The sequence below is a fragment of the Osmerus mordax genome, chromosome 3 (genome assembly GCF_038355195.1).
Source record: "Osmerus mordax isolate fOsmMor3 chromosome 3, fOsmMor3.pri, whole genome shotgun sequence".
Classification (NCBI taxonomy): domain Eukaryota; kingdom Metazoa; phylum Chordata; class Actinopteri; order Osmeriformes; family Osmeridae; genus Osmerus; species Osmerus mordax.
In genome coordinates, this window is record NC_090052.1 from 10,621,421 (window position 1) to 10,644,836 (window position 23,416).

Consider the following 23,416-nt stretch of genomic DNA (forward strand, 5'->3'; position numbering starts at 1 on the left):
CTGTGTGGTGTAAACTTCTTTTGTGTGTACGTCTCTAACTATACGAGTGTGTATATCTGTTTGTATCAACATATTAGATGAGACCAAATCCTGTTTGGCAACTGCCAATACAGGCTAGGATGTCAATCTTAAAAGATGCATAGTCTTTGTAATGCCCTGGGATTCGCAGGGTCTCGTAACAGGTGGAGGCGGTGGGGAAGCTGCCTTTGACCACCTCAAGGGACAGATTCGTCCTTGGCAGAATCTCCCATCCAGTCCAGAATATCACCAGATCTCTCAATTCATTCGGTGATGCTGTGTAGTAAACATATTAAATTATTTTACAAGTTACATGAAAAGTTGCTGTGGAGAGGTAATGATAATTAGATGACCAACTGTTTCACGGTTTATCGCATATGTTTACTCTGTCAACATACAATTTTCAATGAACTGTCGAAGATAACCTGATACGTGGCACATGGTGTCAACGGAAAAATCATTGTCATCATCTTCTTCATCATGATGAGGCCAGGTAATGTGCTTCAGAAGTACCTACATTGAAAGCAAAAAAACAACAACATGGGATACACTTTTTATTATGGCTTCTTACATTATATTTGGTGTGATTCGTTCAGGCTTTTGAACCACACACTTCAAAAAACGCCACTGGTGGGTACTTTGGAAAGCACGTTGCAAATCCTAAGAGCGCTAAATCAAGCACACAGACTAATGGGCACAATTACAGATGCTGTATACAGATATGAAACCTCTACCCTATAGTAGTATTCAACAAAGGCCTGGATTTAAAATAGTGTTAAATTACCTCAGGGCAGTAATCCACTGCTCCCTCTTTAGGGAAAAGCAGGGCCACTGGGTCAGGTCGTTTGGTCAGCACGGTCCACATTTGTGTCTCTTGAAGACCACGTCTCAGCTGTTTTATTTGTCTTGTGACACGTCCAATGACCTGTTAATGACAACAGAGAGAGAAGGTGGAATACATTGCCATTCATAATCCCCCCCCCCCAAATTTTTTTATTAAGAATGAGAAATTAGGTTCTGCAAACATAACCACATCCTAAGATTTTACTCACAGCATGGATCAACATTTTCTCGAAAAGCCATCTCCTGTTATTATTAGACAGGCAAGGGAGGTCCCAGGCATAGGCCAAGTCCTGTACTCTTTTTGCCTCTTCCTCTGAGAGTTTGGATTCACCTTGAAGCTTCAATACACAGAGGAAAACAAGAGGAAATAGAACATGTAATGACACTACATATACTGTATACAGCGGGTCTATAAAGTTTCCACTCCCTATTTGCCATTAAGTAAAACAAACTTTAAAACAAATGGTTGGGTGGGGACTTTTTATATCCACTAAAAAATATAAAAAGGGAAGAAATAGCAAGACTTTGAAAATGATTAAGAATGGAAAACATACAAGCCTGATTGTTACCCGGATGTCCAGGTCTGGACAGTCTTCTAGGGCTACAGTTGCAGTTTTGGGACCCCCTCCAAGCAGGACATGAGCTAAGGCAGGGCTGAGCCCAGACAGGCACGGTCCACCATGAAGGAAGGAGTGGCCCATCATTCTCCCTGCCATGACGAACATATCACTTTCAACTAGGAAGTGAGAGGCTGACGGCACCAAATGGCCTGTCTCTCCATCAAACAGCCGTGTCACATCAGTGTTTGCTGTTAAAGAAAATTTGTTTAGAGAAAAGCCATTTAAAATATATTATACACAATCATTTAGTAGGAACTAACTGTATTATACATTAGATCTAATTTTTTCGCCAGTGTAGGCATGATATTATTTAGTATAACATATGTATTACATATATTGTTCTCAAGTAAAACTACTAAGATGAGAAACAGATTGACAATGTGAAAAATATATTCGACCATACCTATTTAATAAGTCATCTTACACATAACTGCACTATACTTACCAAAGTTGATGCAAAACCCAGACTTCAACTTCTCAATGCAAGTTGAGAGGAAAAAGCGAGTTACACCCTTTCCAATGGCAACGTCACCTGTAACACAATGCAAGGTTTGATATAGTAATGTCATACTTTTTGCAGTCCTTGACCATTAGGACATGTGGCTGAAGCTACCTTCAAGTCTGCAATGCAAGGGTCGTGCCCATTCCACATTAGGTCGCTTGTAGAAGGAGAGGAGTGCCATGTCCTGTTCGGCAGGGGTTTCTCTAGTATCCATGCTGAGAACCAAAGCACTCTCCTTTTCATAAATGTGCAATAGGGAATCCCGAAACTGAGACATGGCCTTGGTAGGGTCTTGGATGGTGAGCCAGTCTAGTAAGAGGAAAACATACAAATGTGACCAATTAGGCTTGAATCTAACGCTTGACAGCAACCTCTAGATATGTTTTAAATGTAGATTGAAGCCGTATTCGTACCGTCTGTAACTGCTGCACTGCTTCTGGACGGTCCAGGCATTACTGCTTGCTCTTCTTCCATCACAGTACTACACTCAATTGCCTCATTTCCTGCACTGTACAGTCACAACATATTCATAATGGTTATCTGTAAAACTGCTTTTATGTTTTAATAGCTCAAAGACCAAGGCATCTGCTGGTGAGTGAAACGAGTACGGTACGAACAATAGAAAATTGGTGTTACCTTTCCCCGCATGAAGCAGCATGTGCCTCAATAATGTGACAGGGAAATATGTCCATGCACATAGGACAGGGTTGCTGATCTGCTGCCGAGAATATGAAGTTAGCAAAGACAACAAAACAAACTTAAGTAGGAACCACTAAGAAATGACTTAATGTAATTTCTAATAAAGCATCTGCGCTCATCAGGCATTTTTATTGCAGCGTATTCATGTTCAATGTTATTAATTATATATTGAAAATGCTCCAATAATTCATTCTTACATGTTACGTCTTCCTGCGCACAGTTTTCCTCCACATTAGCCGGGCAATTATCACTGTCAACATCAATGATGTTGCTAGATTTTAAGTGTTCGGTCAGAAACGGCAGTGGAATAGCTGCTCCACATTTCTGACACCCTGCGTTTGGCATGCCACTGAATGCATTGTCTGTTAGTTGCAAAGGAGTTGTGCTTAGTTCTTCTTGAATTGGTGCCATGAAAAGAGTCGTTTTACCCCCCTGGCTTGCAAGCTTTATTATTTTACCTGTGTAGCCAGTATCATCAGGTGTCACAAGAGAGAGTTTGCGGCTACCCCATCCTCCTATAAAAAAAAAACATTTCCGAGCATAATGGGAAATAAAACTATATATGACATAAGCACCCTTGTATAGACATGGATTACATTAAGCCTATTCTTTAAGTAAGAGAAAAAATTTAATGAAGATCTCCATTGAAAACTTTTTTTCCTCTGCCACTGTACCCATTACAGATGACCTATAAACTGTTTGGATGAGCACTAACAGAGTCATTGTTGTTCCATATCTCAATACTAATACATACAAACGTATAAGTGCCTACCTGCTGATTTGTAAAGCAGCCAACCACCAGACACCGTCTCCAATTGTGGAAATACAACCTTGAGTGTATCACATGACTGTAAACCAAAAACAATTAACATTAATTATTATTATACATTTATTTATTATTAAGAATGCTGAAAAGGGTTGAGGTTAAACTTTTTGAAAAACCATGCCAGTCTTGCTTAAAGGTGACATGACATGAAAACTTCACTTTAGGATGTTATTTAACATTAATATGAGTTCCCCTAGCCTGCCTTTGGTCCCCCAGTGTCCGCCTTTGAGAAAGCTTTACTGTATAAGATTCACATTTTTCAACTTAGTCATGCAGACTAAGACTAATGCTTACCTCATCATGTGTTGTGCTGTCATCTAAATGGGCAGTCCTGCGACCCAACCCTGCCTGCATGTGAACTAGTTGCTCTAGCTCAGTGGGAGATTTTTGATATTGTTTAGGTAACAGATGGAAAGCCACTTGAAGTGGTTTAGCTCTTTTAGCAGGAACAACATTTACTGCAGGAAAACGCCTCTTTCCTTTTGCCTTCGTAAACATACCTGGAAAGGACCTTTGAGAAAAAATACAGTCTATTTAAACCTAAATACTATCAGACCATCAAGTTGTTTTAATCTGTTCAAGTTAATGTACAGAATCTAATGCTGAACCTTGTCATTTCAATTTGAACTGAAGGTCTTTGTGACTGATGGCCTGACTGCCCATTCTGTCCTCCCTGCCCATTCTGTCCTCCCTGCCTCTGTTCCCTGCAGGGTTGTAACCAAAAATAGTTATTAGTGAGTCTGAAATTATTAATTAGATAGAAAACATAATTTTCATGTGTACAGTATTAAAAGTGTACTGAACGATGTCCCTTCTACAACTGACTTGTAGAAGGGACATCACCACTGCTTGCACCTCGTGATGTCAGTAAAGACAATAAGGTCCTGACCGATTTTACAACCTCAGCGTGATTACCCTTTCAACACAATAATAGAAGTGTAATTTAGAAAACACACCAAAGTTCAATTCTTTTTAGATAGCTAGACCGTTTATAGTTAATTGCTACAATACATTCTCAATACATAGAAAAAGAGTAACATTTTCGGAAATGTCATTCATTCATGATATATAATCGTCGTCATATAATATAAAATGTAAAAAATAACCTTTTAAAAACAGACTTTTTACGAGTGGCCCACATGTGAATATAAAGGCAGAATAATACTACTGCGTTTTCATGGACACAGGGAACGCCGTCAAGGAACGTCCTCTCCAAGGAGCTCGGAGAGGGCTCGGAGAGCTCTACGTACACCTCCTGATTTTCTCAACTGTCCGTGCGCTAGTCCGTCAATTTACGGATACCCCTTGGCTGTGATCGGTCCGTATTGGAACCATAGATATATATAAATCTTTATATATATCAATGATTGGAACCGCTTGCGTCAGGGGCGGGGTTGCCGTGACCAACAAGAGAACAGAATTCTTTGACCGCCATTGCTGCAAGTTTTTACAATTCATATTGCAGCTAAACAGTACATGTAAATCAGCATCTGAATTAAAATGTGACGAGAAATGGGCAGTGTAGTTGCTGAAAATGTGCTTATTTTATTGATGAAACGGCTAATTTGTAAATTTGCTCTGACTTTTCGATAACCTAGCTAGCATCGCAGTGCAGCACCTCCTGCTCTTCTGGCAGTGAATTGTTTCACCCACAGCCTTCGGAGTACTATAAATTCAACGAATCCGTCCGACTCCGTCCGTCTGTCTGTCTGTCCATACCAGAGTCGGAGTAGTATAATTCGGCCTTTAGATGTATCTACGTAGCCTAGCTTGAGAACAAATAAGCTAACGGTTAGAGCTATGTTTTCACCAGCTAATTTTCAAACGGTCGCTACTGTAGCATTGCCTGGGCCATACTACTGGCCCAAAAGTGATCAACTGGCTAGAATGTGGGGTTCCATACAGTACTGGGCCACCGTGCTTCAAGCGCTTTGCGTTTTCTTTTGGTATGAAATGCTCTATATAAATAAAATAACATTTGATTACATCGAAATTTGACTCACCGAAGCCTGGTTGCTGTCACGGGTAGCCATCGTTCTTTTCCTCTTCTCTTCTTTCTTGAGCTTGAAGGTTTCCCGCTTCCTCGGAGTGCTTGACTGAAGGTCTGTGCTCTGATAGGTCAGAAGTTGGTTTGATTGCATTGAGGCTCGATTGCTCTACCTGTCCTTGATATCCCGGATGTTAAAAATCTGAATTTTTTAAACTCTGAATTTTTTGGGTTGAATTTGATAGGCTCGAATTTTTTTTTGTCTCAAATTTTATAGGCTCAAATTTTTTCAGATCAAATGTTTTCAGCTCGAAAATTTTCGGATCGAATTTGATAGGGTCGAATTTTTTATGGTTGAATTATTTATGATCGAAATGTTTAGGCTCGAATTTGAGCAACCTGAATTTTATTTTACATTGAAATATATTCAGATGAGAATTCAGTGTTGTTTAAATTTCAATATTAAGAAATACAACTCTTGGCAGTTTCGAAAACGTGTACCCAATTCTGCTTTCTTGGTGCGTGTCTGTTTGTTGCCACGGTGATGGCGCAGCTGTGAGCTGGGAAGAGAGAATAACAGAAATTTACCTAGAATCCACACCTCAAACAAGTTAACCTAGACGCATGTTTTCCGGGACCCACGACTCTGCCGAAACCAGAGATGTCCTTTATATGTCTGTGCGGTCAGAAATACGACTCTATCGGCAGTTTCAAAATATTGTTCCTTCTTGCTTTCTCTGACTGATTTTACCCACCTCTCCATTGAAGTTAGTGAGATAATTTGAAAGGCTGCTCTCGCTTCAAGGCTCATAGCTGAAAATCTGTAAATGTGAGCTCTTTAGTAGTTACATTGGCTGAAAGAGGACAAATTTTCCTACATTTTAAGGTATAACTTGCTTCTGTAAGTTAAACTATATGAACGTTAGAGGAATTTGTTTGACAATTTAGTTGAATATCAGAAAAAGAACAGCCAGCAGAGAGTACCACTCTGCTTATAAAAATGCATACTTATTATTTATGAAGATTACATAGATTTAAAAGCATCTTTTTTTTGCTGCTCATTTACAACTGAAAATACGTTTAGTGTAGAATGAAATAGATGTCTTCTCATTTCACCTGCAAGAGGCAGCCTCATCGTTGAATCAAAACGAATAAATTTGGCAGACCGGTGTAAAACTTGACCTAATCTCTATGACTTAACCCTTGTGTTATCTTCGGGTCATTCTGACCCATCAGTCATTGTGACCCACCTTCGTATTGCGACAAATTTACCTCATACAAAAACAAAGTGAAGCATTTTCTTTTAACTGTCGGGCTGTCTCAGACCCCCCACATTGGAATGGTTAAAAGAAAATTATTTTTATTTGTTTTTGTATTGGGTAAAATGGGGTAAACACAACGATGGTTCGTTATGAACCTTTGGGTCATGTGACCCGAAGGCAGCACGAGGGTTAAACGTCCTTTTAAGTTTTTCCCTTCTCCTGATATTTTAAGGAATTTAGCCTACTCATATTGCATTCATTCATGAATAAAGAACCCCCTTTGAAGATTATTCTACGACGTTACCCGGCAGTAGAAGATGGAATCGCGATTCAAACAGTACCATCTGCTAACTGAAAATATGCCCCCAAAAACGTAAATAAGCTTGACATTTATTTAGTGGAAAATCATTCATTCATAAAAAGCTCACTGGTAGCGATCATTGTCAGTAACAACGAAAAATGCGATACAGCCCTGTGTGGAGAAGTTGCCCCGGTAAATTGTACTACTACGGTACAGTACTAGACTACTGCTGTGTTCGTCTTGGTAGCGATTGCGTTGGTTGAATTGGATTTAACGTTCCGTTGTACGGTTTAAGCTGAAATTAATTATTTTCATGAACAGATTGACAACGTTTAGGCTGTGGCAATGAAGTTCAGGTTAGTAGATAGTAAGTAAGGGGAGTGCCGAACATGTTCTGTCGCCGTTTGACTTCCTAAACAGCTGTGTAGTGTAGATGTTTTTGTAGTGTGTCTCGCGTAAGCTACAGCGTTGCAGTGAGCTACACTGGTTTGAAACCACAGGTAATGGTAATTTCACCAACAAATCGTTTACTACTACTACTACGCTCTCAACGAAGGCAGTCGCATTTTCTTTCCCTCTCCTCCCCCTGACCTTCCCTGCTTGCTTCCCTGCTTGGCTTCTATCGTATTGTCTAGTTATTCACAGAGAAATGCTCTGAAGTTTCAATCATTTGGATAGTTTTTGAAGATATTACTCAAAATCAAATACTACAAAAAGGAACAACCTGAGAGGACTGAAGCCCAAGGAGAACAGAAGTATTTTTGGCTGCCCTCCAAGACTGACCACAGGCAAGCCAACTAAAGCTTGTTCCCTGTAGAACTATGGCTTGTAATGACTGCAAACAACTTACTCAGAGGATAGTCGAACTGGAGCTAAGAGTCAGAACCCTCTTAGATATCAGAGAGACCGAAGACTTCATAGATTCCATGCTACCTAGCCCGGAGGCTAAGCTACCTGCCAATGAGCCACCCTTGGAACCAGCTTTCTCTCCACCGGCCGTTGGACCGGATGAGTCATGGCCTGCTCTCGGCGCTAGACCAAAGAGGCCTAGCGCCGCTTCTACCTTCATCAGAGATGGGACTGTCACCAAGGATAAACAGCAAAAAAAGCGAGGCAGAAACTCTTCCCGCATCACCTCTCCTCCTGTCACACTCAGAAACAGTTTTGAACCACTGGGAACTTTCTCTCCCTTGTGTGTGGAATCCAAGGCGAAGAGGCACAGGAGTGCTAGCCACGCAGCTAACAAACATGAAGGGCCCAGATCGCCGACACACCATGATGGTAGCTACTACACACATGCAAATCCAACACATCATCGTCTGCTGCGACCGGGAGTCCCCCATTTCACTCCAAGCCCCTCTCGGACCACTCGGGGCGCTGTTCGACCCCCTATCAAGCCTAATCAGACAACAATATCACAGGATTATCAAGATCCAAGGTATGCTAAGACTACCCACAGCCCATCAACACTTAGAGGAGCTAACACTGCTAGCACTATAGAATCTACTGCTAGCACTAACGCAGTGTCTAACCTTGGTCTAGCACAAGGTCCTATCATTGCTAACCCAAATAAGATAAGAACTGGCCCCGCAGCTACTGATAAGGCAAACGTTAGAAATGCAAACACAACACCACATATGGCCATTATCTTGATTGGAGATGCCATGACAGCACATGTTAAACTGGCAAAGACAGAAAATATTTGTCTTAGCAACACATCTGTCGAGGAACTGTCCTCAGAGGTACAAACAATCCTCAACAATAAACCAAACAACCCTAAGATTATCATCCACACTGGCTCGTTTGATATCCTACACAAGAAAACTGGCACTGAGATACTTAAAAAACATTTCACCCAGCTACTGAACACACTTAACAGATATCAAGATGTATTCATCAGTGGACCAATTGCATGCTTTCGCAGAGGAAAAGAAGCCTTCAGTCGACTACTATCCTTCAACACATGGTTGGCATCTGTCTGTCTGACACACAAACTGAGATTTATCGATAACTTCAATGTGTTCTGGAAATGTGCAGACCGTTTTCAAGCTGATGGACTCCACCCAAACCGTAGAGGATCTCGACTACTAACAGCAAACATCAATCACGTGCTCCTGACCACAAATCAAGCTTCTCTCCCTATCCCTGTTGTGTCTAAGCTGACTGACGCATCCCAAACAACCTCCCATGGAACAGAACAGAACATTCAAACAGCCTCCTGCAAGGACATGGGCCCTGCACAGATCTGCACCCCCCGGATGAATTCCCTTGTGATGGAACAGCTCAGTGACAGAGACTTTCCCAAAGAAAAGCTACACTAGGACAGCCACCATGCTATTTCATTGGACATACCGGTCATCATCACAAACAGAAAATGGCATGGTAAAATGCATGGTTACAAACCTGAAACTAGTGTTAGAAGTCACAGAACTATCCATATTCTTCCAACAGATTTATCTACCCATGTTTTATCTGTTAATACCCCACAGATGAAACTGGCCCTTCTAAATGTTAGATCACTAAATAACAAAACATTCCTAGTTAATGATCTGGTCAAAGAAAACAACTTAGACTGCATCTGTCTAACAGAAACCTGGCTAAACAATGACACGGCAACAGCAACTTTGATAGAAGCGTGTCCGCCTGATTACAGCTTTCACCAAGTTTCAAGGACATCAAAAAAAAGGTGGAGGAGTCGCAGCTATTTTCTCCTCTAAACTGTTGTTCAAAATCACTGAGCTAGGTGAATTCACATCATATGAATATCTTGCTATAGAGCTCAAAACCGAATCAATACTTTTTGTTATTATATATCGGCCACCCAAGCACTCGCCAATATTCATACAAGAATTCTCTGAACTATTATCACTATGTGTCACTAGATATGACAAAGTAGTTTTAAACGGAGACTTAAATATCCAAGTAAATAAAAAAGCAGACCCAAGAACTATTGAACTCTTAAATCTCCTTGACAGTTTCAATCTAACTCAACACATAACAGACCCAACACACCGGCACGGAAACACACTAGATCTAGTGATAACAACTGGACTAAATATCAATAATATTTCAATAACTGATCTACCCCTCTCAGACCATCATTATATACTTTTTAATGTGGAAATTATCCTAACAAAAACCAAAAAAGAATTCTTAGTCCATAGAAGATATTTAGACGATACAGCTATGATGACATTTTCTGAACAATTTGCTCTATATGAGCCGACTTACCATGATTGCTCTCTGAATGAAATGGTAGAGAACCTCAATGATGCACTATTATCTGTGTTAGAATCTGTTGCACCACTGAAAACCAAAAGGAAGTGCACAAGCAGAACCTCCCCATGTCTGAGAAATAAAAATGTTAGTGAAACGAAAAGAAAATGCCGTGCAGCAGAGAGAAAATGGAGGAAAACAAAGATCACTATCCACTACAATATCTACAAAGATACACTAACCACCTTTAACAAAACCATCCGTCTAGCAAGGAGAGAATATTTCTCCAACATTATTACAGAAAATGCCAGAAATTCCAGAGTTCTTTTCTCCACCATTGACCAGCTGCTAAACACTGTCCCTGCCCCACCTCCATCCTCAGCAGTTAAATGTGAAGAGCTTGCTTTGTTCTTCAAGAACAAAATAACTTTGATTAGAGCGAGTATTATTAATAGTGGGGTCGAAACTGACATCAGTAGATTCTGCAACATAACCATGAGCACATTTACCTGTGTCACACTTAGTGAACTTTCCAAAATTGTCAGCGAATCTAACTCCACAACCTCAGATATTGATCCTATACCCACAACATTCTTTAAGCGAGTGTTTGATAGTGTCTCAGGTCCGGTGCTAGAGATTATAAACACATCCCTTAGAACTGGCGTCTTCCCAGATGCCTTCAAAACAGCTGTTGTAAAGCCCCTATTAAAGAAACCCAAATTGGATAACAGTCTACTTGCAAATTACAGACCAATATCAAACCTCCCATTTATTAGTAAAGTACTGGAAAAGATAGTTTTAGTCCAATTAAATTATTTTCTTGAAGAAAATAACATCCTGGAAGTCTCGCAGTCAGGTTTCAGGAAATATCACAGTACTGAAACTGCTCTCACCAAAATAATTAGCGACCTCAGACTAAACTCTGATGCAAATAAAGTCTCTATCCTTATCCTGTTAGATCTCAGTGCAGCATTTGATACAATTGATCACGACATCCTAATCAATAGACTGGAAAAGCTTATTGGGTTCACGGATAGTGTATTGAACTGGCTGAAATCATATATCACAGGAAGGAAGTTTTATGTTAGTTTAGGTGACCATAGGTCCAAGAAACATGAGAACTGCTACGGGGTTGCTCAAGGAAGCTGCTTAGGTCCATTACTTTTTTCTCTTTATATGTTACCACTCGGCGACATAATCAGAGAACATAACATAGATTTCCATAGCTATGCGGATGACACACAACTATATATATCCACTGAACCCAACGATGCAACGGCCATCAATTCCATTACAAACTGCCTGTTGGCAATAAACAAATGGATGAATGATAACTTTCTTAAATTAAATGAAGACAAAACTAGTAAGTCCTACTATGTGGCCCCAAATCCAAAAGAGAGATGCTTATTAAGAATCTTGGAGGCTTAACCCCCTGTCTTAAACCAGAGGTGACGAGTCTCGGCGTAATCCTGGACTCAGATTTGAATTTCAACTCTCACATTAATAAAGTGACCAAAACAGCTTTCTTTCACCTGAGGAATATAGCAAAGGTACGACCATTCATAAACCAAAATGATGCAGAGAAGTTAATTCATGCTTTTATATCCAGCCGGCTGGACTACTGTAACGCACTTTTCACTGGTCTTCCCAAGAAAACCACTGAAAGACTACAGCTCATTCAAAATTCTGCAGCTAGATTATTAACCAAAACTAAAAGGAGAGAACACATTAGTCCTGTCCTAGCTACTTTACACTGGCTCCCTGTTACCTTCAGAATTGACTTTAAGGTCCTTTTCCTCACATACAAAGCTCTACACGGACAAGGACCTAGCTACATTGCTAACTCCTTTATAAACTACACACCAGCTAGAACACTGCGATCATCAAATGCAGGCCTATTAGAGGTCACCAGAAGCAGTCATAAGAAGATTGGTGATTCGGCCTTTGTCAATTATGCCCCAAAACTATGGAACAAATTACCCATAAATATTAGGGAAGCTAACACTCTAGACATTTTTAAAAGACAGCTTAAAACCTACCTTTTTACCGAAGCATTTAAGTAATTTTATCTCAAAAGGGTTTTCCTACTTTTTAAAGTTGTTTTCTCTCTTGAACAGAGATCTTATTGGGATTTTTATTATTGTTTGAATTATTTATCACTTGTATTATTGTTTTTATTGATTTTATGTAAAGCACCTTGAGCTACAATTCTTGTATGAAATGTGCTATATAAATAAAGTCTTACTTACTTACTTACTTACTAATGTCAGAATAAATCCTACAACGAAAATGTATATGTGAGGAATGTTTATTTTAACGATTGAAAACAGATAACGCTACATTATAGACCACTGTAGTATGTGTTGCCCGGGCAACACAGGCTAATGTCATGATGCTAATACTTCAGTGAAATAGTAGACTACTGTTTCCGAAAGTAGATGTACTTCCTTAATAATATCAGCTTATATTGTACATTACACATCACAATTGTGTGTCATATCACAAAGTAAAATGAGTAAATAGTTATCACCCTGGCCTCTTTTCTTGTGGCGTTTCTGCAGCTGCCTTGCAGTAAAGCTATAGTTAGCCTAGCTATCCCCCAAGTTAACAGATGCAAAACGAATGTTCTGCCAAAGGTAGTCACGCGTGTTTTCGTGACGTTAGTGACGCAGTGACGTTAGTAACGTCAGTGACTGTGGCTAGCAAATTAGCCACCGTTAGCTTCACTTTTCGCCACAAAAACTTAACTTAAGCCTAAACCATGCAACAGAACGTAAATTCCAATAGAAGCAACTCAATCGCTACCAAGACGAAACTTTTGACACCTACGTTGTCTATGTAGGCCAAATATTGACTGAGTTTTAGGGGGGCAAAAAGAAATAAATTTAAAAAAAATAATAATAATATATATGTGAGAGAACAAAGGTTGTGCTCTCGCCGAAGGCTTGAGCACACCCAATGAGCAAATAGTTATCACCCAGGCCTCTTTGATTGTGGCGTTTCTGCAGCTGCCTTGCAGTAAAGCAGTTAGCTTAGCTATCTCCCTGAAGTTAACAAGCTGCTAATCTAATGTTCTGCTAGAGGTAGTCACGCGAATTTTTGTGACGTTAGTGACGTAAGTAGTGTCATTGACTGTGGCTAGCAAGTGATCCACCGTTAGCTTCACTTTTCGCCACAAAAACTTCAGCTTAAACCGTGCAACGGAACGTAAATCCCAATAGAAGCAACGCAATCGAGACCAAGACGAACATTTTGACACCGCCGTTTTCTATGTAGTCCAAATATTGACTGATCCTTAGGGGTGGGAAAATAATAATAAGATATATGTGAGAGAAAATAGGTTGTGCCCTCGCCGAAGCACACCCAATAATAACTAGAAAGTGCATTTCCTCCAGAAAATGCGTTGGAATGCTGAAAGATGAATCATTTGTTTTTATATTGCTGAAAATAGGCTTGAAAAAGTCATGAAACATAATCAGTGATATTGAAAAAAGTTGAATAGATATCAAAAAGCTGAATTATTAAAAAATAGTTTAGGGTTTTGTAAACATTTTAAAGTTTAAATGGTGGCTCTAGCTGAAAGATTGAGGAAGAAGAAGGATTTGGAAGTTGAAGAAGTTTAAAGAAGTTTGAGAGGATTTGAAAGAAAACTCCATTGGAAACCCATGTTAAAAATATTATGAATATTGATTTCTATTAATTCAAGCATAAGAGGTACAAAGCTGAAAAGTCATAGCAGGAATGGCCTGAAACTGCTGAATTATTTGATAGCTGAACGGTTTTAATAGCTGAAGATTTGAAGGCGCTGAAACGTGCCACGGAAGAAATAGAATAAGAAGAATAAGAAGTTGAACTAGAAAGGCAATTTCCTGCTGAAAATGCGTTGGAATGCTGAAAGATGAAATTATTTTTCTTAAATTGCAGAAAATACAGAAATGAGAAAATACCCACAAGCTGAAATGAATGTCAAAAATGTGTGAGTCACACAAAAGAGGCAGTGTGGAAACTGAACTGCATCATCTAACAACGTTAAGAGCTGAAATACAATGCGGGAGAAGCTGAAAGCTGAACTGTTAAACAGAAGAAGTAGGCCTAGGCTAGCTAGTCATATAAATAATATTATAGTCTTAACAGCTGAAATTATAGTTGGGATAGTAATAGCAGTAGCAGATGTGTGCATTGAGTGCGTTTACTCGGCTTTCTTAGTAGGATTCAATGTGTTGATGGAATGAAACATACAGCAGTAGGGCCGATACAGGAAGACACGGCGACACTTTGTTGCAGAAGGATGATGGTGCAAGTTTGGTCCGTGGAGCATACAACGATTAATAAAAAAGAATCATGTAGACGCGTTTATTGAGTAATCGCATAACTAATTACACATGTAAACGGAGTAATCGTATTATTGGCATAAACCGACAATTGCTAGTAATCGGGTTTCTCATGGTCAAGTAAACGTACCAATCACCTGTGTGAGAGACTGAGTGGTGCGTGTCTGTCGTTACGGTGATGGTGCAGCTATGATTGCTAACGCGCTGAGGGCAGAGAATAAGAGAAATGTAGCTAGAATCCACACCTCAAACAAGATAACCTAGACGCAAAACTGTACGTCCAATCCAAAATCTAAGGATATTTTCCGAGACCCAAGACTCTGCCGAAACCAGAGATATTCTTTATATGTCTGTGCAGTCAGAAATACGACTCTACCTGCAGTTTCAAAAACGTGTTCCTTCTGCTTTCCTGGTGTGTGTTTGTTTGGTTGCCACGGCGATGGAGCAGCTGTGATCGCTAACGAGCTGGGCAGAGAGAATAACTAATGTAAAAAAGTCAAAAGTCATGAAACATAATCATTGATATAGAAAAAAGTTTAATAGATATCAAAAAGCTGAATTATTTAAAAATAGTTTAGGGTTTTGTCAACATTTTAAAGTTTAAATGGTGGCTCTAGCTGAAAGATTGAGGAAGAAGAAGGATTTGGAAGTTGAAGAAGTTTAAAGAAGTTTGAGAGGATTTGAAAGAAAACTCCATTGGAAACCCATGTTAAAAATATTATGAATATTGATTTATATTAATTCAAGCATAAGAGGTACAATCGCATAACTAATTACACATGTAAACGGAGTAATCGTATGGCATAAACCGACAATTGCTAGTAATCGGGTTTCTCATGGTCAAGTGAACGTACTCAGTGGCGTAGTAGAACAAAACAGTTCCATTAGCGAAGTAGTTAGTAAAAGAGATATTAGCAGCATCTGCAGAATTAGTAGTTGTAGTAGTGGCATAAAATATAGCAGTATCAGTAGTGGTAGTAGTTGTGTTGTGGTGCTCTTTTTCTTAAACTAGAGCTTTTTGAATAAATGCCGTTATCGATGCCGTTAGTTACCGTTTATACCTAGCTACCACTACAGCGGCTAAGATAGCTAATCAACCCCATCACTTTAGCCAGCTAACGTTAGCTAACTATTACAGTAGGCTATGGCACGTCAAAGAGGTTCTAACTTTTCAACATTTGAAAAGATGTTGGTGACCGAGTTAATGGAGGAGTTTGGGGTAACGATAGAAGATAAAAGGACTGACAGCAGTACTTTAGAGAAGAAGGAGAGGAGCTGGGTCCAGTTAGCTGACCGCTTTAATGGCTCTACTGGAATCAAAGAGACGAGGGACAGGGCACAACTGAAAGCCTGCTGGAAAAATCTTAAAGCTAAAGCAAAAAAAGATGCGGCAGAAGAGAGGCGTAGCCAATTTCAAACCGGCGGAGGACCACCGACCAATGCTACGGATCCTCTGTCAAAGAAGATCATTGATATGATCCCGCAGCAGATTTCGCCCCTCCCCAACCCCTACGACGATGACGGCGCATTAGATGACAGTACAGCCACAGAAGCTGCAAGTAAGTAACTACGAACTCTAATGACGAAATAAGGCTATAATTTTGCCTACCAAGCATTTGTTAGAGCCTATGTATTACTGTACATACCCCTCAGATGTTAATCATTTTCAAATTGAATAGCACATCATACTACAGAAATAACAGTTCCATGTTCTCTTTAGTAGCCTACGGTAATTTATTAAATTAGTTATTTCCTATGTCATTGGACCTCAAGAGACCTCAAGAGTAAAGTACATTGTGCATATACAGTTGTAGGTAGCCTCCTAATGTGTTGATGTTTTTTTTGTTTTGTCTAGCTGACACTATCATCATACTGGAGCAAGTGGAGCCTCATGGAAACATCGAAGCAGCAGCATCACCTGTGAAACCACCTGCTAAGCACCCTAAGCTTAGCTCTCACCAGGAGCTTCTCACATTAGAGAAGGAGAGATGCATGCTCGACATTGAAAATGCAAAAATAAAAAAATATGTCCTGTTGCTACAGAAAGAGGTCCTAACTCTTCAGAAGCAGAGGCTACTGGATCTAAGCCAGTCACAAGAAATAGAAAGATTTTTGAATGAATTCTGAAACTGAAATTGTGTAATGTATTTATTGGAGTAAAATGTTTTTTTCAATCAAATTGGCAGTCCCCTTGTCTTGCTGTTCTTATTAGTTCCTCCCTGTATGGATGAGAAAGTAAGAAGCACATTAGTTAATAAGTATGGGTTAAGGTCATCTATTGTATAAGTGCACATATCAATCAAAATGTAACAATATTCTGCCAATACTGACCTTAATTACGCTGCAAAGTGGTTTTCAATCAGTGTTCTCCTGACAGCATTTCCATTTGCGTTTGCAGCATTCTGCCCTTGAGCATCTTCCAGATCATCCTCAAGTGGGTGCTCATCCTCCTCGGGTAGCTCATCTCCTACTCTCTTCCCAAAGTTGTACAAAACAGCTACTGCAACAATGATGGTCAGGGTAGTGTCCAATTTTGTGCGGAGTCCCTCCTGTATACATGGAAATCTCTGCTTCCACACCCCAAACACTCTCTCTATTACCCCTCTTGTTTGAATGTGAGAGTAGTTGTAGTTTTTTTCTGCCTGGGTCTGAGGGTTCAAAAGTGGAGTCATCAGGTATGGGCGACATGCATAGCCATTGTCCCCCACTAGGTGTCCACGGATCTCCCCTCTCTCCAGCAGTGCACAAAGTTGACTGTTGTCAAAGATTCGGCTGTCATGTGTGGATCCTGGCCATCTTGCAACAACGTGTGTGATCTGGGCCTGATCATCACACACAACTTGGACATTAATTGAGCAGTAGCCCTTTCGATTCCGAAACAGTTCCACATTCTCACCACCTGGGTTGGTAATGGGAATGTGTGTGCAGTCGATAGCCCCAATTACTCCTGGAAAAACTGCTCTCCCATAAAATCCGGCTGTTGTCTCTCTCCTTGGTTCAAAGTGAATGTACTGAGCCTTTAAACTTGCAATTGCCTTGGACACTCTGCTGACAATTCTGCAGACTGTGGATTTATGAACTCCGAAAAGATCCCCATCAACCATCTGAAAACACCCTGTAGCATAAAATCGCAAAGCTACTAGGAGCTGGAGAAGCGGTGGCACAGCAAAATTCCTCTCACTTCCATGCTTGATTGCTGGTCCAACCTTCCCATTCAGGTATATGACAGACTCCTTTGTAAATCTGTACCGCTGTGAAAACTCACTGTTGTCATAGAATTCAATTGGGTTTAACCTATCTCTAATTTTCCTGCGAGGAACTCTTTCCTCTAACCCCATCCAGCGAAGATATGCAGCCATGTTGTCAATAAAACTGAGATAAACCTCCTCCAGGGGTGGTTTAAATATAACTGCTAATCCAGGTTTAGACTAGGTTTAAAATGACTGGTGCAACATATTTAAATTTAATCTAGATTTAAATGGAAATTAAACAGAGATTGCCAAAGGGTTAGATTTACCCAGGATTAATTGTAAACTAAGGTTAAACTAGGTTTAAAGTTTGGTGCAACTGGATTAAAAGACAAACTTGGTTTAAGAGTTAATCCTTGTTGGTGCAACCCAGCCTTAGTCTTTTAATGAGACGAGTTGACTGAATAGCTTGTCTTGTGTCTCCACTAATCAGCTAATACCAATCACCTGTGTAAGAGACTGAGTGGCGCGTGTTTGTGTGGTTGCCACGGTGATGGTGCAGCTATGATTGGGGCGAGCTGAAGCAGCATTCCAACAACTAGAAAAGGCTGTTCCTGCGAAACAGCAGTGAGAAAGCTGACCATGCTAAAAAAAGCTGAAAATAGTGAACATTTTGTAGAAAGTTAGAAGATGAAGCTTCAAAGCGCCCGAAAGGTATTTTGAAAGGGGCAGGAGCTGGACGAAGGCCTAAAACTACATAAAAGAGAAGAACAATGCAAAAAGAGAAATAATTGGCATGTTCGGGAACCGAATTGGCAACCTTCTGATTACCAGCCCGACTCCCTCACCGCTCAGCCACCTGACTCCAAATTGGTCTGAAATGTATTTTAGAGAGGACCTGGAGCTAACTGATTAAAATGCTGCTGCAAAAAAAGTTGAACTATTGTGGGTAGTAAATAAGATCATGCTACATCTAACCAGCAGATCATCTTGCAAGTGTGTCAAAGTGGTATTTTTACAGACTGTATTAACACCGTAGGCGTGAATAATGCATGCATAGTGATTGTCGTCCATCTGTAGCCGAAGCTAAGCTAGAGAGAGGATGCAATGGGAGACTTTCTACAGTAAGCCATATCTACTGTTTCAAATTGAAAACGGAGACCATCTTTTGATTAAAGTCAAGTTCCTTAACCTCTGATGTCAATATCGCCGATAAAAAGTAAATACTCTTCAGTTACGAAGCATTTGTTCGTATCTAGGTAACGAATATTATGTCTGGAAAAACGTAGCTAGCTATGTGACCTGGTTTCGCCATATGATGACAGTTGTAGTGTCACTAGAATGGCCATAACAAAAGATCATATTTCAAATATGTCTGCTGTTCTACATTGCCCACACAATTCAACTCTAACATGGCCTGTATCTTGTATCGAAAGTGCTCGAAAATTAGCTCGTCTAATGTATGGTGGACTGAGAACATATTTGTTAGTCAAAGCAGCCCACCGCGCAATCTGACGTCGGAGTGACGTCTTTTCTATGTAATTTTTGGACGTCTAATTTTGGTCCACTGAAGGGGTTGTTTTGTAACGCCAGGCGACGTGATTTTTTGGACGTCTACCGCACGTCTAATGTTGACGTCATTGGGACCTCAGTATAAAGGCTATTTATAGTCCAAATGTGGTCGTTTGTGGACGTCTTTTCAACATCGAATTTAGACTAATTTTTGACGTCATTTTTATACTACTTCTATAAGCAAATAAATCACAATTCAATACCACCATATCGATTTTTATTCAAAAATACAATGTACAGAGAGAATTGAACTCTTGAGTCCTGTAGGGCTCATCTAGGCGTGGTAAATCCTCCACCTCCACGTCTTTGCGGCGCGTGCTTTAGGTGCTCGGATACGTTCACTTTCATGTATTCCTCAGTGGCCGCAGAATCGAATTTCATGAGCCCTTCTACAAAAGCAGAAAAAGAGAAATTATTTAGAATAATACTGGATTAATACAAAGCCATCTCAAGCAGTTGTTAACTGTAACACTTAGGCTGTCTACAAAAAGGGACTAAGCAGACTGTACTTTTTGAGAAAGCTTAGATCCTTTAATGTGTGTTTAGAATGTTGTGTTTTATCAGCCTGTTGTGCTTAGTGCTATTTACTAAAGCTGGCTCTGCTAGAGCTCTGCTCTAAAAATTACTATTGAGAAGAGTTTTGCAACAACAACAAAAACGTTAAGTATTCTGCTTACCTTGTATTGCTCTATAAAGCTTTGTTCCCTCTAAAGGGCGTTTCCCCCTTTCCCCCTTGCCCTTCAAATTAAATTTGGCCATGAGGCTGTTGGTGAAGAGCCTAAAGAAAAATAAATTACAATAAATTAATGTGAAGGATATATGTAGGAACAACATTACACATAATAAACATTACACATAATAAACCCTTTACACTAGTTGATCAGTGTCCCCTAGGGTGGTCCTCCTTTCATCCCTTTACTTATCTCCTGCTGGTCTATAATCTCACAATGCATTTGGTTGTGAACTTGTATTTTAATTGAATTCCAACCTATTCTGACATGCTAACGAGAACATGCAGAAAATGTTGTAGATACCTGTCCAACACTTTGTGGACACAGTCCTTGATGTTCCGCCCACCAACTCTTGAAATTTGCAGCACCTGTTGGAATAAGTCCATAATAAAGTTGACTTAATTTGTTTTAGGTTGAAACCAGAGCCATAGAAAAAGAGAGTTGGGACACTTCCATAGACTCCCATTGTTATCGAGGAATGCGGAAGTAAAGCGTGTCACATGCGACCTGTAGTTCCAAACATTGCATTTTCCACCGTTCAACCCCATTCATTTTCAGTGTCTCCGAAGCAAGTTAGCTGGTAAATTGATGAAAATCCTTCATTTTTTCATATTTTTACCACCACATATCAATTGTTATTAGTAGTATTTCATATAGCTAGCTTTAGATAAAGTTTATCGTAAGATTATAGCTTGTTTGATTCAAAACGGAGTTAGAGCTTGACTGTAGGTCTAGCTAGTATCTAACATAAGCAACACTTTTACTGAAGCTAGCTAGAGAGCACGTGTATCATAACCAGAAGTCAGTTGGCTTATAGTCTGTCAAATTAGTTCTAATTATTGGTGTTCGTTGGCATACAAAGTAAGTCTTCTATATATAGCTCTTATTAGCCTAGTTAGTAGAGCTAGCAACAATGAATTGCAAATTAAGTGGTCCGAAGCAAGTTAGCTGGTAAATTTTTTTCATATTTCGACCACCACATATCAATTCTTATTAGTAGTATTTTATATAGCCAGCTTTATTTAAAGTTTTGAAGGATACAAATTCTATGTGTCTATTCCAATATGTAATGATGGTATTCAATGACACAAATCTGTGTTCTAGAAAGAGTGGTCCTGGAGTCGCAGAGGTCCGATAATATCAGCTTTAATGCAGCAGTTGAAAATCAACAAGTACTTCCTGGGTTTGTCTACGTTTCCCTACCCGCAAGAGTTTGGGCTGGTTCACGAAGTCCAACTGGCTATCTGTCCCTCCCCAGCATATATTTATACAGTGCAATTGAAACACAAGTATTAAAAAACGGTTGAGCTTGTTCTCTCGTGCATCAGGGAGTTGTTCTTGCCTACGCGTCCCACCTTCTCGGGTGCCGTCTCCACCCGGTTTCAAGGTTGTTTCTGAAAATGAAGAGATAGAGACACAAAGAACAGCCTGCTTCCCACACCCAGTGTGAGACCCAATGTTTAAGCCTGAGCACACTTCTAAGTTCATAACTTTAATAAGCACAATGCATAACTTTAATAAGCACAATATATTCTTTAGTTTATCGTAAGCTTGTTAGATTCTAAATGCAGTTGGAGCTAGACTGTAGGTCTACGTAAGCAACACTTTTACTCTAGCTAGCTGTACATGTATCATAGCCAGAAGATCACCGGATCACTACAAACAAAAGGAGTGGAAGAACACAGGACATTGTACAATAAAATGTTTTATTGAATGCAGTTGGTTGCCTTGTTTATTCTGTTCTATTTACCAAACTCCTTTCTTGTCTTAAATTGAGCAGTTGCTGGTGATAATGGTTAGATTCAACTTGCATCAAGTGCTACAAATATAAGTGTTGTTAATGTTGTAGGCTAAATTGTAAGTGGGCTGATGAATAAAAAAACGTTTAACAAGACCCATTTACTTAAACCGTCCAAGGTTAAACGTTAAGTGGAACAATATAGTCCTCATTAGGCTACTGTTTGGTATGTACAGTATGGTACAGTACAGTTTGTACAGTATGGTAGCTAGCATAGCCATTTCTAGCTCTGCTTCACAATATTGCGTTATGTATAAGTTCATGTAATACATACATGTTAATAAAGTATCAGACATACATGATACAACACACAAGTAACCAATTGACATTATGTGTTAATATACCGAAAATGTCCGTGAATCGAGATGGTGCTGCTGTCCGTCCCGCCGAAAACCATTCAAACAGGTTGACAGCAGTGGGGGTTTTGTTTAACTACAGGGAGCTACCGGAACCACGTGACGAAAAAGCTCTAGCTTTTTTCCTGTGTTTCACTGGCAGTGAGTGTTCACAATGTTGTATTTCACTCCATTCTACACCAAACACGTCAGGGAGGACTGCCCTTTGTAGATACGAGTCTGCTGAAGATAGCCAGAATATCGGATATCTTTAACCGAGCCTGTTTCATTCATCATTTGCCTGAGAAAGCGACTTCCGTTGGCCAGCTTCATTGAAAACCATTCAAACCGGTTGACAGCAGTGGGGTTTTTTGGAACTACAGCGAGCTACATGAACCACGTGATCACGTGTCGGCGAGATCAAAGCGTGTCGCAACTCTCTTTTTCTATGGCTCTGGTTGAAACCATACATTGTTCGTTTGGTTTGCATTGAGATACATTGTGTGTGTCGCCCCCTATGGAATGTATTTGGTACCTAGGATGCACGGGCGGGAAATGAAAACGTCCCCAGTTGAAGAGCAAGACGCGCAGCTGAACTCTCGCTGTTGTGGTGGTTATTGTCTTATTACGTTTTTGCCTTGGACACTATCTGTAAGTACGTGTACAGGATGGATAATTGGTGTAAACGTTTATATTTGCAGGATATGTGTTTGTAACATTATTTATGTCGTTAACGTGTTTGTTAGGACACGCTCCAAGCAGCTAGCATTTAGTAGCTCTCTGTATAGGCTTAACAGTATCGTAAGTGAGAGAATGCTTCTGTTTTTGCATACATTCGCAGTAAGCTGTGTTTTCATGTTTCTTGGATGGCATGTCTTATTGTGTTTGTGTATTAATGTATGCTTCCATTCTTGTGTTGTATCTTCAGTTTTACAAAAAATATCAAGAATCTTCAGTAAACGTCATAAAAAAAGTCAAGCCTTGTGATTATTGGAGATCTTGAGCGTTAGCTACCTGTCTAGCTCTGCAAAGAAGCGCACCGCAAGGGCAGAATAATACTACTGATCTCCAGTCAGTAACACAACACACAGAGTTCAGAAAAATTAAGGAAAACATACCGCATGCACTCTTTGAAAATATTTTGGTAAATCAAAGCTTAACGTATAAGCTAATAATATGTACAATAC

General features: G+C 39.9%; 1 protein-coding gene and 1 long non-coding RNA gene across 3 annotated transcripts; both read right to left on the minus strand.

The window, feature by feature from the left end:
* Positions 1 to 44: 44 nt before the first annotated feature.
* Positions 45 to 2,218, minus strand: LOC136941020 (G2/M phase-specific E3 ubiquitin-protein ligase-like). 2 transcript variants are annotated; one of them, XM_067233393.1, is made up of 7 exons: positions 2,095 to 2,218; positions 1,927 to 2,013; positions 1,416 to 1,669; positions 1,071 to 1,199; positions 803 to 943; positions 444 to 531; positions 45 to 294 (listed from the first exon to the last, which is right to left on the minus strand). In XM_067233393.1, exons 1-7 carry the CDS (start codon positions 2,195 to 2,197, stop codon positions 74 to 76), a joined length of 1,023 nt encoding a protein of 340 aa, XP_067089494.1. In that variant the 5' UTR covers positions 2,198 to 2,218; the 3' UTR covers positions 45 to 73. The 2 variants fall into 2 exon arrangements, with proteins under 2 accessions (XP_067089494.1, XP_067089493.1); XM_067233392.1 differs by having other exon boundaries at positions 417 to 531.
* Positions 2,219 to 19,565: 17,347 nt separating this feature from the next.
* Positions 19,566 to 21,651, minus strand: LOC136941052 (uncharacterized). Its single transcript, XR_010876436.1, has 4 exons — positions 21,300 to 21,651; positions 20,400 to 20,464; positions 20,043 to 20,143; positions 19,566 to 19,754 (listed from the first exon to the last, which is right to left on the minus strand). It is a non-coding gene; the product is annotated as an uncharacterized lncRNA (long non-coding RNA).
* Between the last annotated feature and the right edge of the window lie 1,765 nt (positions 21,652 to 23,416).